Source organism: Gobius niger (genome assembly GCF_951799975.1).
Source record: "Gobius niger genome assembly, chromosome: 10".
NCBI classification, from domain to species: Eukaryota; Metazoa; Chordata; class Actinopteri; order Gobiiformes; family Gobiidae; genus Gobius; species Gobius niger.
In genome coordinates this window covers 26,158,228-26,176,418 of record NC_136861.1, presented here as the reverse complement: position 1 = coordinate 26,176,418, position 18,191 = coordinate 26,158,228, and the positions used below count along the sequence as shown (strand labels likewise).

General features: G+C 41.7%; 2 protein-coding genes across 2 annotated transcripts; both read left to right on the top strand.

Annotated features, from left to right (window-relative positions):
• The first annotated feature begins 229 nt into the window (after positions 1-229).
• On the top strand, positions 230-6,041 carry LOC306969524 (26S proteasome non-ATPase regulatory subunit 11A-like). Its single transcript, XM_079565158.1, has 13 exons — positions 230-430; positions 911-1,012; positions 1,218-1,414; positions 1,504-1,561; positions 1,646-1,840; positions 1,986-2,130; positions 2,312-2,372; positions 2,613-2,675; positions 2,977-3,102; positions 3,197-3,232; positions 3,318-3,369; positions 3,447-3,590; positions 5,018-6,041. The coding sequence occupies exons 1-12, from the start codon at positions 238-240 to the stop codon at positions 3,587-3,589; spliced, it is 1,371 nt and encodes a 456-aa protein (XP_079421284.1). The 5' UTR covers positions 230-237; the 3' UTR covers position 3,590; positions 5,018-6,041.
• A 1,240-nt stretch (positions 6,042-7,281) lies between these two features.
• Positions 7,282-13,730, top strand: LOC306969299 (homeobox protein Dlx3b-like; the record flags this gene model as incomplete). The annotated part of the gene is made up of 3 exons (XM_079564909.1): positions 7,282-7,698; positions 11,171-11,355; positions 13,302-13,730. The coding sequence occupies exons 1-3, from the start codon at positions 7,371-7,373 to the stop codon at positions 13,728-13,730; spliced, it is 942 nt and encodes a 313-aa protein (XP_079421035.1). The 5' UTR covers positions 7,282-7,370.
• Positions 13,731-18,191: the final 4,461 nt, after the last annotated feature.

The window sequence follows — 18,191 nt, the reverse complement described above, 5'->3', positions numbered from 1 at the left end:
TTCAGCAAACCAAGAAAAAAACACCACGTTCAATGTGGTTTTAAAGTATAAACTATGCATCACTTAATCAGATTGAGGTTTTGTCACGATAGGATTCTGTGAAAATAAAGTTTTCTGTAGTAGATATTACACAATAAAGCCCACACCTGCGATGAGCAGTCTGAGGTGAACCATTTACCTCAGATGACACAGGTCATTGTAATGCTACAGACACAGCGGAGGAAGAACAGCTCCCTCATGCCGCCGGTAGAGGGCGCCATTGGCCAGAGCGGTGTGAGCGCGCGGAGCGGAGAGCAGCGGCAGCAGAGCGACTGCGGAGCGGCGGGAGGCACAGGAAAGATGGCAGCCGCGGCTGTGGCTGAGTTTCAGAGAGCGCAGTCTCTTATTGGAACAGACCGGAATGCCTCCATTGATATCCTTCACTCCATAGGTATGTGCAGATGGCCACCAGCCAACAGTGTCCTTTTCCGACCGCCATGGGACAGACTTCAGGCTTTTTGTTAGCGGCTATGCTAAGATGTGAGCGGTAGCCCCGTGTTTTCACTGTTTCTACAGTGAGTCAGCAGCAGTTTTCTAGCCGCTAACAACTCACCGGTTAGCATCAAGGCTAGCGACCACAGCTTCATTCACCTGACAGCAGTTTGGTGACAGCTGAGCGAGCTGCTTCATATTCGTATGAAGAGTCACTTAAGCTGGCATTTCATGCCGTGCATGTCAGGAAATATTCTGCATTCATAATGATTTCGACTGTCCATTAACACTGCTGCTACTTTTACACACTTTGTTTCGGCATGAATGCCTTTGTCAGCCATCGTATGTTTCAGCTGCTCAGTCCTTTCTTACCACTTTGAACTTGGACTTTTACACTTACAATGTTTTCCTCCCCTAATATGCATGTCTGTGTGTTTAGTGAAGCGGGACATCCAAGACAGCGATGAGGAGGCAGTGCGGGTCAAAGAGCAGAGCATCCTGGAGCTGGGAGGACTGCTGGCCAAGACGGGACAGGCAGCAGGTAACCTCTGAGCTGCTCTTTTTCCACAGGTGACAAAGAAAAGTCCATCTCAGAACAAGAGACGACTGCAATGGAACTGCATTTTTCTTCTGCAAAATAATATATGTCCATTGGTTTCCACAAAATAAGATGTGACGTGTTCATCCATCAGTAAAAGCGCTCCAGTTTTTTTTACACTAAAGGTTGTCAACTTTTCCCTCTCCAGAGCTCGGAGGTCTGCTCAAATACGTGCGGCCATTCCTCAACTCCATTTCCAAGGCCAAGGCAGCGCGGTTGGTGCGCTCTCTTCTTGACATGTTCCTGGACATGGAGGCTGCCACGGGACAGGAGGTGGACCTGTGCCTCGAGTGCATCGAATGGGCTAAGGCTGAGAAGAGGACCTTCCTCCGACAAGCATTGGAGGTGAGAGGTGGCTGGATATCAATGAACATGATGATCAATGTTGATGACTTTTGGACATGAGTGCACTTCATGTGTTTTTGTTTTCTTAGGCCCGGCTCATTGCGTTGTATTTTGACACAAAGTGTTACCAAGAGGCTTTACAATTGGGTCAGTAATAAATCGGCTTCTTTGTATTAAGTGTATGAAACATAGTCACTCACAAACTCTACTGCCTGGGTTCGCTTCATGCAGGCTCCCAGTTGTTGCAGGAGTTGAAAAAGCTGGATGACAAGGCCCTGCTGGTGGAGGTGCAGCTGCTGGAGAGCAAGACGTACCACGCGCTGAGTAACCTGCCCAAGGCCCGCGCCGCTCTCACCTCGGCTCGGACAACAGCCAACGCCATCTACTGCCCTCCCAAACTACAAGCAGCTCTGGACATGCAGTCAGGTATGAATGGAGCCACTGCCCTCGGCTTGTAGACCTGGGATGTTTGCTTGTGTTGTTTGATCCAGAAAAGTCTAAGGCGAGCTTTCAAAAGTCAATGAAAATCTTTTGTCTAAAGGCAATAATTCTGTGCCGACTTCATGTCCAGGTGTCATCCACGCAGCTGAGGAGAAAGACTGGAAAACTGCTTACTCTTATTTCTACGAGGCATTTGAAGGATACGACTCCATTGACCACCCTCGAGCCATCACAACCCTGAAGTACATGCTGCTCTGCAAAATCATGCTCAGCGCGTGAGTACTTCACATACACAGAGGCGGCAGAATGTTTATTAATCTGCATGGAATGCGGAGTCACCTTTTGTAGTTTTTTTGTGCCGGCTTGTGTTTCCATGCGTGCAGCAAACATGTTCTAAAATTAGTTGAGTGTAGGTGGAAGCTTCTCGGGGAGTATAATGTACAATGTGTGTTGCAGGCCAGAAGACGTGCAGGCGCTCATCAGTGGAAAGCTGGCTTTGCGCCATGCTGGCAGACAGGTATCTCGTTTTACTTTGGCCAAGAAAATGTACATATAATTTACTACAATAACATAAATACATTTGCCACACATTTTGAAATGCTGCTAAAAAAAAGTGCCATTTATTTTATTTACGGCCATCAAACTTCGTGATCAGTCATGGTTCCACACTGACACTGTTTGCATAGAAAATTGGGAAAATTGCTTAATTGTTCGTAACAATGCCGTTATCTACTATTTGTCGCATTTTCTCCACCAGACCGACTCCCTTAAATGTGTAGCACTGGCCAGCAAGAACCGGTCTCTGGCAGACTTTGAAAAGGTTTGTGCTATGTTTAATAAAGATGATGTTGCTTTGTCTGAATGTCCACACTATTCCCTATATACGGAGTAGCAGTGGTGTCTGAACGACCAGAGTGTACAAAATAAAATGGTGTACTCAAAATTTCCCACTATCCATCTTGGAAAATTGATGATCATGAGTTTTAGCTGTAACAGAAATAAAGCAGATGAATGCTGATTAAAAAAAGTAGTACACTATACTACTGTAGGGGGCTCGGGTGGACATTTAGATATAACCTTCGTCTTGGATACTTTTGAATACACTGTCGTTTCTTCTGAAGGCACTAAAAGAATACAAAGCAGAGCTGAGGGACGACCCCATCATCAGCACACACCTGACCAAACTGTACGACAAACTACTGGAACAGAACCTCATCAGAGTCATCGAGCCGTTCTCCAGGGTGCAGGTACTTCAGGACCATGTCAAGTCAATGGACTTTGTTGGAATGGTTTAGCTAATGTAGCGGTAATATATAATGTGTGCTTGTTTTTTTCTGCCAGATATCTCACATCTCTTCCCTCATCAAGCTTTCCAAGGTACCTATGTTGTCAATTATAGTGATCAAAAACAGTTCCTCCATATTTGTTGAGTCTAAAATATATCCATCATGTGACTTTTCAGGCAGACGTGGAAAGAAAATTGTCACAGATGATTTTGGACGAAAAATTCCACGGTGAGCTTCTCCTACAGCCCATATGCTCATTGTGACAAACTTGCTTCTTAAACAGCACTGTGTGTACCTCCTCTCAGGTATTCTGGACCAAGGCGAAGGCGTGCTCATCGTATTTGAAGAACCAGTGGTGGATAAAACGTATGAGGCTGCTCTGGAGACCATTCAGAACATGAGCAAAGTGGTGGACTCACTGTACAACAAAGCCAAGAAGCTCACATAAGGTCTGCTCTCCTCTAAATCCATTCATGTCAGATTACAGTAAAGAAAACGGTGTTGGTTATGCTTGTGGCATCTGGCAAAGTTTCTTCTAGAAATATTTTTGCCAGTAGCCAGAATTATGTATTCATTTACACCAATGATAAAATGCACTGTAGACTGGTGTTGGCCAGGGTAAGGTTGCTCTCTTATCGGGGACTTTGTTCATGACATTTATTTTTATTTTATTTACTGTGCATGACCAACAGCCTCGGAATGTTTTCATTTCTCGATTGTTTATTCACATTATTCAGGAAGTCACAGCGGGCAACGCCATCATGTGTTCATGGTCAAACTAACTGTAATATGTGTCGGTGTTAATATGCAGTGGGAGGAAAAAGTAACAACACCCTTTGGAATTTCTCACATTTCTGCATAAATTGGTCATTAAACTAGCCTGGCTAACACCAGACTAAAATCACAAGTGATATTTAGTCTGGGGACCACCAATTCATTTTCTCGTAGGAGAGGTGTGGTTTACGATCGTCCATAGTCGTTTATTGGGCGATACGAAAAAAAAAAAAAAAAAAGTCTCATGCGTCTGCACGTAGCCCCAGCCAATCATATCATCGTATGAGATGACGTATGACGTACCCGCTGTAAACTTTTGAGCTAAATTATTTAGAACAAGGTCTAAAGCTTGATCAAAAAATACCATCGTGTCTGCTGCTGTCATGTTGGATCCGTAAATAAACTTTTTTTTTAATTATCCGTAAATAAACTACAAGCTTCCATATATCGAATAGCGCGTCATCGTCTTGCCGTCCCTCCTCGCTCTGTGATTGGTTCCCAAATCCACCGGAGATTTGGCCATGGTCCCCAGGCTGTTGTGCAGTTCGAAATAATTCGAGCGCACACAGCAGCCTGGTGTTAGCCAGGTTATCATTAAACGTGATCCGATCTTTATTTGAATCACAAGGTCAACCAGCGATTGAGGGGTGTACTCACTTATTCCTCGCTGTCCCGTGAATGTTTACATGTTATGGCCAATACAAACATGACAACATATAATTGTTTGGGTGATATTTGTTTAAGCAGACACTGTTTTCTCATTCGTGTGATTTTAATAAAGATCAGACCATATTTTTAAACTACCTTTGGCAGAAATGTAAGAAAGTCAAAAGGGTGTACTTACTTTTATCTCCCTCTGCATGTTGGTCGGCTGCAGTTCTTTACAGATCCTCACAGCCAAACCATCAGAGTTGCAATGAGAAACACGTGAAAATATCGCTAAAATTAATCTGAGGTCACTATTTCGTGTCATCCTCCTCTTCAAAGCCCATAACAATAATTGCGATTGACCAAAGAGATTCCGACTTTGATAACATTTTGATGAATTGCACAGTGCTGTTGTGTGGATCCTTATCTAACGGAGTACTTCTTGTCTTCTCAGACTGCATCAGCCCGTACTCCTGTTCAAAGCTGCGTGGGCCAGTCTTCTGACGCTGACCCGGACACTAAAAGTGGAAAGGGGACCGGGGTATGACAAGATCATGAACAATGTCTAACCCAGCAAGCAAATAAAGCCGGCAGACACAGGATACGGGATAGTGAAGTCTTCTGAGCTGGCCTGTCCTCTTCTTATTCCTCACTGTCCCTCTCCTCTTCCTCCCACTGTCATCTCCAAGTGTGAGGTGACACTCACAGTGCCTCCCAATGGACAAACACTGGCACTGCATCACTTTTTCTGCAGAACATCTCAACAGGACTGGTTTTCCTATTTGTTCCCTACTTTTCCCGCCCTCCTCAGCGCTGGTCATCAGGGAATCTTGTAAATACTTGTAAAGAGGCATATACAGTACTTGGCCTGCCACATGTATAATATAGAAATCAAGGCTTGGTCTGACAAGAATGTTCAAAGTCCGCTACCTACCTACAACTTGTTTTACAAAGTATTCTGGACAACACTTGGGACCATTCCACCAGGACGTCTTTCTCTTTCGTATGTCCACTTTGCTTCTTGTTTGTATATACATTGTCAAGCTCCTTTCGCATACACGGCTGAGTTTTCTTTTCTTCTGTTCTGTTTTTTATTTTATTTTTACAAATCAAAAACCTGAAACTGTAAAGCTTGACTCCGCCCTCTTGGAGAATGGCTTGTCACACCAAGTGCTTTTCATATCTAATTGGAATTGGATGCGCGAGAGAGAAAAAAAAAGAAAAGATGAAATACGATGTACATTTCTAGAAATTATTTTGAAAGGACTGACCGGTTAACCCTCTGGATCAATGGAATAAAACAAAACAAGATTATGGTGTTGTCCATCTGGGTGGCTGACTGAGTTTGTATTTGGGGTCTGACTTCAGATTGCCATTAGACTTAAAGAAGAGTTAATGGTGTGTGTGTGTGTGTGGTCCGATACAGGTCGAATGGTGCCATGTTACAGTGCGGTAGTAAACAGCGGCATCTGGGGGTGTGGAAACGCATTATTGTAGGCAGTGTAAAAAAAAAAGTAAACTCGACCCAGTCCGAGCACATTTACTCTTGTTCAGAGATGTGAACCTAACATGAATGATTTTGTATAATCAGCTAATAATTGAGGTTAATGGCACTTTGGATTTTGGGAATATAAACTAATAGGAATGTAACAATGCATTCGAGCCCTGATTCGATTTTAATCTACCGATATCGCTTTTTATTAAACTTTTTTTTTTTTAACCAAATGATGCACAACATATTTTATAGCCAAAGTATGTTTCTTATATTTTAACATTTGCATTTCTGTCCTTGTAACAAACTGTAACTGTTGCCTCAGTGAGAGGACTTTACAAAACACAAATCATTAAAATGAACTAATCTTTTTTCAAATCGATTTTTGATGAAACAAGATAAAGATCAGATAAAATCAATGAATTACTGGCGACAGTAAAAGCACCTTGTGATATATCACTGAGGAATAATGAGTGATGTTTCTCCCATTTTATTTTGCATGTTTATCTAGGCCTACATTCAGAACAAGCAATTTGCCAAAATAATAAGTTGAATGAAGTTGTTACATGTGCTTTCACATTTGCGGATTTTGGTTCAATCAAACGGAAACTTGAGGGAAAGTCCACATTATTGTTTTGCAGTGCGTGAGCTGGACCCTCATGAACAGCCATCACTGCCAGTGCTTTTGCTCCTGGGGCACAAAGTCCCTGAAAACATTTGTGAGCGCATGTTTAGCCTATGTTAGTCCATTATAGGTGTTTCCGCTCTTTCTCCCGTTGATTGAAAAGGGTCAACCTTTCAGTCCACCCCTCAGGCTGAGCGTAAACTTTACTGCGCCCCGCGGCGTGGGTGAACCCAGAGGAGCAGGTAAACACATGTAGCCTACGGGAAACGCACACACGTGGGAATTGGACTTTGGTGGATGTCAAACAAGTTAATTTGAATAAGCAGCTAACTTCTTCGTGTTATCCGACACGTATTATAACTGTAGGATAGAAGGAGGTTGAGGTAAAGACAGACTTAGGGCATGGTGCCAAGAGTTTGGTGGGGGCGTATAGAGGTTTGTGTGGGAAGAATCGCGGAGCCAGACAGGCGACAGTGTGCGCTGCGTTGGCCTCGGGGCAGAGGTAGGGAGAAGGGCGACAGCCAATAAGAAGGAGCTGTGCACTCCCTCTCTCTATAGTCGGCCTGGTTCGGCTCGGCGCGCCCTGTAATTAAGTGCTCCAGTTGGGTAGGGCGACGCCACCGTGGACAGCGTCGAAGCGCCTTGGGAACTCATCCCCGCAGTCCCTACGCGGCACAAGTCAGCGCCAGCATGAACGGTCAAGCGTCACCTGTGTACGAGGACAAGAAGCCCTCCCTACCCGAGCTCTGCAGCACCATCTCGGGCACAGCCAAAGAATCCTCTTCGGTGCCAGAGCCGCCTTCTACGGATTTCTACACCAGTCAGAGCGCACAGGACTTCTACTCCAGCGCGCAACAGGCGTACACGGCCCAGCATATGAACCCTTACGCGTACCACCACTACAACCTAAACGGCATGACTCCAGCCACCGGCTACTCCGTGGGCAAGACAGAATACCCGTACCCCCACACAGCGTACAGGGATCACAGTGCCTTCAGCAGAGAACTTCAGGAAAGCGGTGAGTGTCCTGTGCAAGTTAAGTCCTAAGTGTAGGCTGTTGCGTTTAGGTATAGGCTAATTTTTATGCTCAAGAATGAGTCAGACATCACTGACCATCTGAGGCTTCTTGAAGAAGAGGTCACGTCTCGCCAAACTGCAGAAAGCCAGTGGCCTAATTGTGGCTTATAGGAGTTTTACGCACACGCAGACAAAGCTAGGCTACTTTTGTTTTTCTGTTGCGCTGTAGACTTCTACAGAAGTACCACCTTTAAATTATTTTCTTCTTCTTTTTATAATCTTTATTGCTATTTGCCTATTTATGTTTTAAAACTTTTAGCAACTAGTGCTCAGTGCCATTATTTTTAGTTTACATCAGTGTCAGACTTCTTCAGGTGGTTGTATTCATGGTCATCTATTACAGACTAAAGTCATTTTTATTTGACATAATTTTGTTAAGTCTGTGCTTCAATAGTAACGCATTTAACTTAACCTTTTTCTGCTTTCAGACATTGTTTACATCCAGTTCAGCAACGATTTAGTCCAATTTAGTTTTGACCCATAGTGCTGATTTGGTCTTGATTTAAGCTTAGTCTTAGTATTTGATACTGTGTGAAATGTTTGAGACTCATTAGTCTGCAGTATAAACGTGATACTAGGCCTACATTTTTCACTACATTAGTTATAATTTAATTAGATAAAAAAATATATGAAATTGATGCAATTTTAAGTGTTCAAAAACGAAAAAACAACATCAAGAAAACGACAAAAAAGTACAGTATGTCAGGTCTAACTCATTCAATATAGTTTTTGTCAATAAATACACAACGAGATTATGGTAGTGAGATCACTAAAAGCAATTTGAGAGCTGAAATAGTCAAATAGTCATATGAAGCAAAACATTGGACTTCATGTTGGCTGTTGAGTTTTGAGGTTTGCTAAGTGCAGGTGAAGCGTTGTGATAATGGCTGATAGCAACAGAACCAGCGGCTCAATGATTGAATGAAGCTCTTTTGTCTTATGCACATTTATGTTTAACAGGTTCATGAGCCATTCTCAATTTCAGGAGAGTCTCCACTGGTTAGGAATGTGTGAGCAGCTCAATGTACAGTCTTTGTTTGGATTTGTAAAACAAATATGCATTTATTGCATGTATTTTATATATTATGCTTATCACAATTCACTGACACTGGTTTGAATCCCCGCTCTGACAGGTGCTGTTGTTGTGTTCTTGAGCAAGACACTTTGAACCTTGAAGAAGTATGAGTGTGTAAGGTGTTGATGGAGGTTAGGGCCATTGACACCCCAGGGCAGCTGTGGCTATAGCTTATCATCGAGTGGGATTGAATTATCCACTGCTTGTCACAATACAAACCCGAGACGGTGGCGCTCGCCTGACAGGGCCCGTCGAGGCCTGGATGAATGAGTCTGTGAGTGCGAGTGTGAGATGGGAATCAGCCCATGGCTTCCATTCAGCGTGACATTTTTACTGGCACGTTTCATGTGTGTTCATTAATGTGAGCTCTTCAAACCAAATAAATAAAATAACAAGATAAAGATAGACTTAGATGACCAGTATTGACATTTTTTTTTAAGTTATATGATTAAAATAAGTAATAACAATGGCATTGTAAAAGCCAATATGGGTCTAGGGATGTGATGATTCTAATTGTTGGAGACACAATAATTCTGAGGAAAAATCTTGCGATCATTCACAATAATTTAAATTAAGGAAGAAAATAACAATAACTTTTCAAATCCTTTACATTTGTGTCTAAATGTTCACAAAAAGCCATTATATGTATATTTTCTATCTTCATTTATTGAACATTCAGCCTGTCTCATCTTTTATCTTTATGCTTTTCCCGTACGTACAAAATAAAATAATAAACAGGCAATAGAATATTAATATTATTAGTCTAACGAATGCAAAGTGATGTGAATGTTTTCAACATAATCAATAATAAGATATTTCCTCTGATCTGTGTCATATTTACAAAAGAGTTTCTAAACAAATCTATCAGCTGACTTCCAAGCGCTCACTCTGTTTCATTACCGTTTTCACATGACATAACAAACATAACACGTGCTTCTTTTGGGACTCTTCCTTTGGCAAAGTAATGCCCATTATAATGCAATAATGGATAAGATCCGTACGATTAATTCACCTAATGGGAGCTTTCATAGCCACGATAATTGTAAAACCGGTTCATCTTGACATCCCTACATGGGTCACTGTCATTTACAGTTCATCTGAGGACTTTTTTTTTCTTTCTTGCATGAGCCTTTTACGATTACAATGTTGAGTGATCACAATTGTACTTCAGATATTACAAGTGCATCTATTATTTCGCTTTAACTGATCTGTGCTTCACAAATTGTTTATTTTTTTTTCATAAAATTGAGTAAAGGGTGGAGCCCGGCAACTGCACCGGTTGAAAAATACCTTTGCGGAGCAGAGTTGAGTGGTGGAAAGGGCCCGGGGGACTTTGGCCTGTAGCCACGCACTTCAGGTGTCATGACATGTCAGTCAGCCTTGGCCTTTGAATCATCCAACAGCGACAGCTCCTTATCACGCAACGCTCCCCTTGGCCCCGCCCACCTCCACCACTGCTAGTTACCAAACTGTAAACACACAAACAACTGCCTCCTGATACAGAGCCGTCCATAAAGATAGTAGGTGTTCAGGTTATGTACACGCTGTCGTACGAGTGCAGCGTCTAAGAGATTAGCGCGTGATTCTGCCTTGGTGTAAAATATCAGGAATGGTTGGTTTTTTCCTGTCTCAGGCTTAATTCGTTTTCCACTCTCCGCATTTGTTTTTAGGTTTATCCCCAAAAAGTTGCATTTTATAATAACTTTTTTTATTAAAGTGACAGACACCATGAGGAAAGGGCTCATTTTGAAGCATCAGGCATCACAAACACGACTCCAGTGTCCACGGGTGGTTGACGTCCCAGTGAGAATCCCAAGTGGGCGTGCGGTAGGAGCAGCCCTGCAGGCTACATGAAAAGCACCTATAAATCTCTGTCTCCCTCCTCGGCTGTGGGACGCTCAGACCAAAATTATAAGCTCCCAGCGCTGGCGGAATTTCTTTGAAATTTCTGGGTTGCAGCAGCCGCCACTATTTTGGTCCTACAACTTCACACAAAGTCACTTTTCGAAGCCATGCATAAACTTACTGCAGAAATAAAACCTTTTGAATAAATGGATCAACCCCAACTCCTAAAATAATGGAAAAGTGCTAAAGCTTATGGCGCCTGTTTTGTAGCATTTTTGTAGCTGTTTTTGTTGCTGTGTTTTCATCCTCATTTACAGTATGTCTCGTTTTGTCGCTATTTTGACGCTTTTTTCAAGAAGATTCTAGATTTGGCTACTCTTTCTAATTGCTTGTTCAGAAAAGGTCTGAATAGCAAGTTGCTGATGCGTACTATTTACTTTTTTGTTCCTTTCTTGTAAGACGTCCAAATGAACACGTGCCTTTTGCTCCACAGTGAAAGAAGAGCCAGACATGGAGGTGCGGATGGTAAATGGGAAGCCCAAGAAGGTGAGGAAGCCGCGCACCATCTACTCCAGTTACCAGCTGGCCGTGCTGCAGAGGCGCTTCCAGACGGCGCAGTACCTGGCTCTGCCGGAGCGAGCCGAGCTGGCCGCGCAGCTGGGCCTCACGCAGACACAGGTACGCCTGGACAGAACCACGTCTGCACTGCATCATGCATACACTATCGGGCCAGTCGGACTTTCATTGCCCAGTGCCGCTAGTCCGAGCAGGATGGGGGGAAAAGGCTGCAGGCACTATTTTGGGGGATCCGACAAAGATTTGAGACAATAAAATAGCGTGTCTGAGCAACAGAGGTGAAGCCGCTGTTCCAACTTTACATTGATCAGAGGTTTTCAGTGAATGTGTCTATGAGCATACTTCTGATGCTTCATGACAAACTCTCTGTGAAGTATAATTTGTTCATCTTTAGCTTACTCTCACCCGTTGCCTTTTAAGGACAGTTTATGGTGTTGTCTTGTTGTAAACTGTATCAGTGGAGCTTGATACGTGTGTCGGTTTCAAAATATCGGACCTTCCAAGTACCATCAAGATTAAGTTCGGACCAAACCAATTTTAAAAAGGGTCTGAAATAGATTTGTATTTGTCTAAATCATGTCTAAACTAGGGCCCGACGATATTCGGGTATTTTCGACAATGGACAATAGCCGATATCTGCCTTCCATCGGCTGAGATCTCCAGAACCGAAAGTGATAGATGTTTTTTGTCCTTGAAAGGGCTCAGTTTTGGATTTAAATCAATGAAAATCCCCAAAATATTGGCATTGGCCTCCAAAAAACCCACATTGGTCTACCTCTATTAGATATATTTTCATGACAACAAACATCAAATTAAATTACTTAAAATATCAGCCATATGTCGGCTATCGGCCATGCAAACCCCCTTCATATCGGTATCGGTATCGATGCCGATACCGATACCGACACCGACACCAACTTAAAGCATGAAATATATTCTCTCAAGTGAAAACACAGTGCGCGTACCACGTCTTTCATCTCTCCTGACCACATGGTTTCCTTTGTGTCCATGGAATAAAAATCATTGATGCTGCTTGATCAGTAAAAATGCTCGTACAGCTTTTAACACGATAATTATCGTGATATATGCCACAATACGAATACGTTTAATACTAATACATGGTCTTTTAATTGGCAGCACCGAAACACAAAACAAATGCTAGTATGTAATAATGAGGAAACGACCAAATGTAAGAGAGTTATAAATGTGTAAGTGCTGTAAAGTTTTACATTATCACTTATTTTTCTGAATTGCATTATAGCTTGTTTCTTGCAGCGAAAAACGATGGGCCTCGATGGGCTTTCTAATTAGACCATGTGCAGTGAGCAAAAACGCATCCCTAGGAAAATCGAGATGTTATGAATGTGTTTCTAAAGTTATGGACGTAGTTTTGATTTACAGATTTACTGCATGCCCGTGGTTGAGTGACGGCAGATGAAGCCTCGTGCCGCGAGTTTTGCCTGTACATTTATTATCACTGGTCGTTCCACTTCACTTCCACCTGTTGAATACAGAAACAACAACACACTTTAAATTAACATTCCCTTGACGGGTGCTTTGTTAGAATAAGACAATGATTGAGTATTAGATGAATTCTTTGTCAACTCTTTGTCATATCCAGAGCTTTAAAATAAACAGTAGGTTGCTTTGAGACTGACAGGTAATTGCAGCCTAAACTATGCTCGGCCTATAGGCTTTAGCTGAGCTGCAGCAGGAGTCTAGCCTGCTCATTTTAATAGTTTATACATGAAGAAAATAATGTTTTATTTTATTATCAAATAATGACTGATCACATGTTGCTTTTCTTTTATGTTCTGTCATTTCATCAAATAGTATCTCCCTGTAATAGGGTTCGATCCTACATTTTTATTTCCAAGGCAGCGATCATCTGTCAGCCAAAATAATACAACTTCTGTCCCCAATCCGCCGTGGTGTGCTTACATGCATGAGTGCTATATGTGTTCAGTAGCATGCACCAAATGAACAAACAAATAAATACATAGCTGTTATATCATTGAGGTTTATTAACTGGGATTCTATTTTTGCAGGTGAAAATCTGGTTCCAGAATCGCCGCTCGAAGTTTAAGAAGCTCTACAAGAACGGCGAGTTTCCTCTGGGGGACATGCCTCTGGAGCACAGTCCTGAAGCCAGCGACTCCATGGCCTGCAACTCCCCTCCTTCTCCGTCTGCGTGGGAGAACAACAACAACAACAACAACACCAGCAGCAGTAGCAGCGGCAGCACAAACAGCGGGGGCGGAGCCAAGAATACCGCCATGCTGGATCCCAGCAGTAGGGGGCAGCCTTCCTTTCAGCCGCCGGTGGAATCGTCGGCTCCGTACATGGGCGAATACAGCCATCAGAACTGGTACCAACAGCCGGCAGGGCCCATAGGCCTGGGACAGACCGCGCCCATGCACCTCAGTGCGGCCTCTGCAGCAACGGCGGCTTCTCAGAGCGTGGGCGCCGTTTACTGACTCTGATTGGAGCCATTAAAAACTGTTAAAGGATTATATTTTTGTTTTGTATTTAATATTTTAAAAGAGAATATTTATACGTTAAGTCTTTTCTACTACTGACCTTTTGTAGGACACATTTTACTCGAGCCCATAACAAAAGCCTTGGGTGGTGAAAGACTGAATTTTACTGTATTTGACCAAAGATGACTGTGTCTTCCAGTACATTCACCATTATTCGCCATCTACTGTTTATTGTGGCCTATAAACTTGATCCAATGGGTGGATGAACAAGAGAACATTTGTTTAAAAAAAATGATCATGACGGACTTCTCTTTAAAGTGTTTTAAACCACTGTTCTAACCTTTAAAGGACGCTTGAGGTGTGGATATAATTAATTATGAGAGTAAGTGAAAATAACATTGTTTATGACATGAAAGCTAAGCACGCTAGACCGGTTCAACACGATAACAAAGTATTAATAGCCTTGTGAATTTGTGAAGATGCTTCTTAGGGTTCCGTTCATGCCATGGGTTGTACATAAAACATATTCTTAGTATTTTATGTTTATAGAAATAAAATCACTGCATTAAGATTTCTAAATGTGTTCAGTAAATAGAACTGCTAAGGTTGATGCTGGATTTAATGTGGCTCTTACAAGGATAATATATTTGGCAAAAGATTACCTTGACAAAAGGCCTCGTGCAAAAACGTTTTTTTTTCACTGGTGCATTTTGAGTACTTATCCACGTGTTCATATTCTATACATCTGTTGAGTACAATTCTTCCAATATAGCATGCATTAGAGAGGAGTGTGAGGGAGAGTGTCCTTTCCCCACCAGACATCCGCCACGATGTGAGTGAAGAAGTTCTGCATCTCATGAAAATAGTTGGCTAAGCTAACTGGCTATATTTGTGGAGGGAAAACCAATGTAAAGCTTAGAGAGACAAATCTGATGTACTCTCAGCAGTGTTAATTTCGTCGACTAAAATATTTAGTCTTAATTTTAGTCAAAGTGATATTTTTGACGACTAAAATTGGACTAAAACTAAATTAAACGTTTTTCATGAGACTAAAACTATGACTAAAATGTCCAGATATTTTAGTCGACTAAAATAAGACTAAATAAAAATGAAAAGGAGAGACTAAAATCATCCAAACTTCTATTAACAGTCTGAAAGAGCCTCAGATCATGTAAATTCTCTGCCAATGGATCAGCTCTGAGCTTTGTTCATGTGGAAACAGCTCCATGAAGCAGAGGAACAAGATTAAATATTATGATGAATATTATCAATGCAAAGTCGACTAAATTCGTCTTAAATTTAGTCGACTAAAACTAGACTAAAATTGAAGATATTTTTTGACTAAAACTAGACTAAAATCGAATTACATTTTCGTCAAAAGACTAAAAAAAAAAAAAAAAAGACTAAAAAAGATGAAGAATTGGACCAAAAAAAATAATAATGAATGAATCTGTAACATGACAATATACCCCGGGATAGTCTTCTGTACTTGTTAGTGCCTCCGAGGAGTTCTTGTTAAATGAACGGTCGTCTCCACTGAGGTCCTCCTGCCTTCTTGTGCGGTGAGTCACTGGCAGGTAGGGGTTGCGCCCATCTGGTTGCGGCGCGCAGACAGGGGCAGGCGCTGCGTGCTACAGCGGCAGACTCTTTGGAGACACAGCGCGCTAATAACACACGCGGCTGTACTGCGCTTTCATGTGGCCTGCAGTGAGGAGTGTGTGCATACAAACAAACCTTCACCCAACACACAGGTTAACCCAGAGAGAGAGAGAGAGAGACGGCGTGACAGCTTAGAAAACAGCGTGTTGCTACAAATACAAAAAAGGATCAAGTGGCACTGGGTAACGTCTACAGTTAGGATTGATTTCAGAGTAAATTGTTCATGCAAAGTCGACTGGCTCTGCTTCATGTTAAGGGACACATGATCCTCTCTGCCCTTAAGACGTATTCCTTTATTTGTGTTCCCCTTTTTTACAAAGAACATTTTTCATTGAAAACTCTATGATTAATAACCCCTAGACAACTGAGAGCTGATTCAAACAAATGAAAGTGGTTGAAATTGTGAAACAGGAGAAACCTATAAACCAACATAAGATATTGTTTATGAGTTGGCTAATAATCGACATAAAAGAGTGAAATACTGTTCATATGTTTCACCTTGTAGACTCGCTGACTACCAGATAATTTATGCCAATACCTTTTTGAAAAGTATTTATTCTTAATGTAAATACAACAATAAGGGCTCAATGACTGATCCCTGTGGTACACCTGTGGTACACCTATCGCAAGCCAGTAGTTTTCACGCTCACTCTTCTTCACACAGTGCCAAATTTTACGGATCCTTACTATTATTATACGTAATTGGACTGAAACTGAGTTGGACTTTATTCTTATAAAGTTTTATTTTCTGAAAATAGATGCCAAATAATAGATGCTTTCATTGGCACCTTCTGTCTGTTTTTTGTTGTTGTTTGTAGATATCCATTAATCCGAAATCAACAAGCGTCAAGACTTCTTTCCCTACATATAAAGTGCTGTAGAGACACTCGTGTTTTCTCGGCAAATCTGTAGTAATTTAGATATTGTAAATGCACCACAGGGATCAATCCTTATTATTGTATTTACTTTATGAATAAATACTATTCAAAAATGTATTTGCATAAATTATTTGGGTCTACAAAGTGATACATGTGAACAGCATTTTACTCTTTTATGTAGCCAACTCATTTTGCTTCAGCTAATAAAAAAAAAAATAGGCCTATACCAAGTTTTCCATATTTACGACGTCAAAAGATGCACAGCCTCATAAATGTTTACTGTAGAGTGGATCTGCAGGTTCACTTGGTCGGTTTTGACACACCTCGGGAGTAGTTTGCGTAGACCAGGCTTAGTGGTTACTGGTTTGTCTTGATGTGCACACGTGTATCTCTGTAATTGGTTTATAAAAGGCTCAGCTCATTATCCCATACAGACAAACGTGAAATAATATTGTAGATACTTATCATTCATTTTGGTTTATTTATTTTATTTCACGAGGGTGCAGGATTAGTCCTAATACAATAATTCCTTTGGCCGTGACTGTTCAAAGTCAGTCATGGCCAAAGGAATTATTAATCATTAAGCTCCACTTATTCTTGTCACTTTGACTTGACTTTCATTATCAACTTATGCCATTGTAGATTGTAGCAGTTCTATATTGTATTTGTCAATCCAAAATCGATCATTAGACTTTCCCTACACATAGTGCTGTACTGAAAATTGTGTTTTCTCGGCAAATTTGTAGTAGTTTAGATTTTGTGCTTGACCCCCAAACTGGCTTTTTTTTTTTTTACCACTCAACTGACTGAACCTTGGCCAAAAATGTGTCACACTACAAAAAAATAATATTTATTCAACATGATCCAAATTAACTGTATTCCACAGCTGTTATGCAAATATCTTGTAAAAACAGTAACACATAAATAAAATAGGAAAATCAGTTGATCTGAAATAAATTTATGATGGGAAGATAAAAAATATTCCCATCATAAATGTTCGGATTTGACAATTGGACCCTATTTGAAGAACAATAAAATGTCCATTGTGCTCTCCAAAACCGTGAGTTGTTATGTTAAGCAAGACATCTCTCTCTTCACTTTACCCTAAAGTCCCTCCAGGCTACAGGAGCATATCTAGGGCGTGTATCCCAAACCGCAGCCTCTTCTCCAGGACATCTTCCCTGTTTGTTTAGGCTCCTACCTTCCTGTGCTGAGCCCTCTGCTTCCAGGTGTCACAGAAGAATGCATGCGAACATCAGAGGAGACAAGCAGACGGCAAAACACAGGCCTGTAGCGACCTGTGACGGCACCTCCACGGGCCAAATGGTTTTACAGACGCACTCATGAAAATTCTGCTCAAAATGTTGCATAATTGCTCCGGTGGATAGTGCATATATTGCGTTATATGGCTTGTGTGTTGGTGGTAGCTTTGTCGAGCTTAGAGTGGTGTGCTGAAGGTGCACTTGGTGTTTGGGATCAGAGGGAGAATGGCGAGACGAGGAGATGACATCAGCTGCCGTCACGATCTGAGCAGAGAGGAACACTCAGCAGCGGAAGGAGGGTTTATAAGAGCATCCTGAAAGATTGGAAGCTCAAATTACTTTCCCTGCCTCCCGCCATGACCGCATTAAGAGTAAAAGTCCATATATCACAATACGTCTCTGATGTGAATCCATGTATCGCAATACTTTTGATGCTCAACTTAGTAATGACTTGTTATTGTTGATACAGTACCTGTTTAGAGCCAAACTTCCGAAAAGCTTCTGCCAATTGCACTTCTCACAATGCCTTACTCAATGTTTGACTGATTTATATTAAATGTATATAACTTTTAGAATCTCGATATGAGCTTTACCATTCAGTTCCTTCAGGGTAAAGTACAGGAGTTTGTTCTGATGACATACATGATAATACTTAGTGA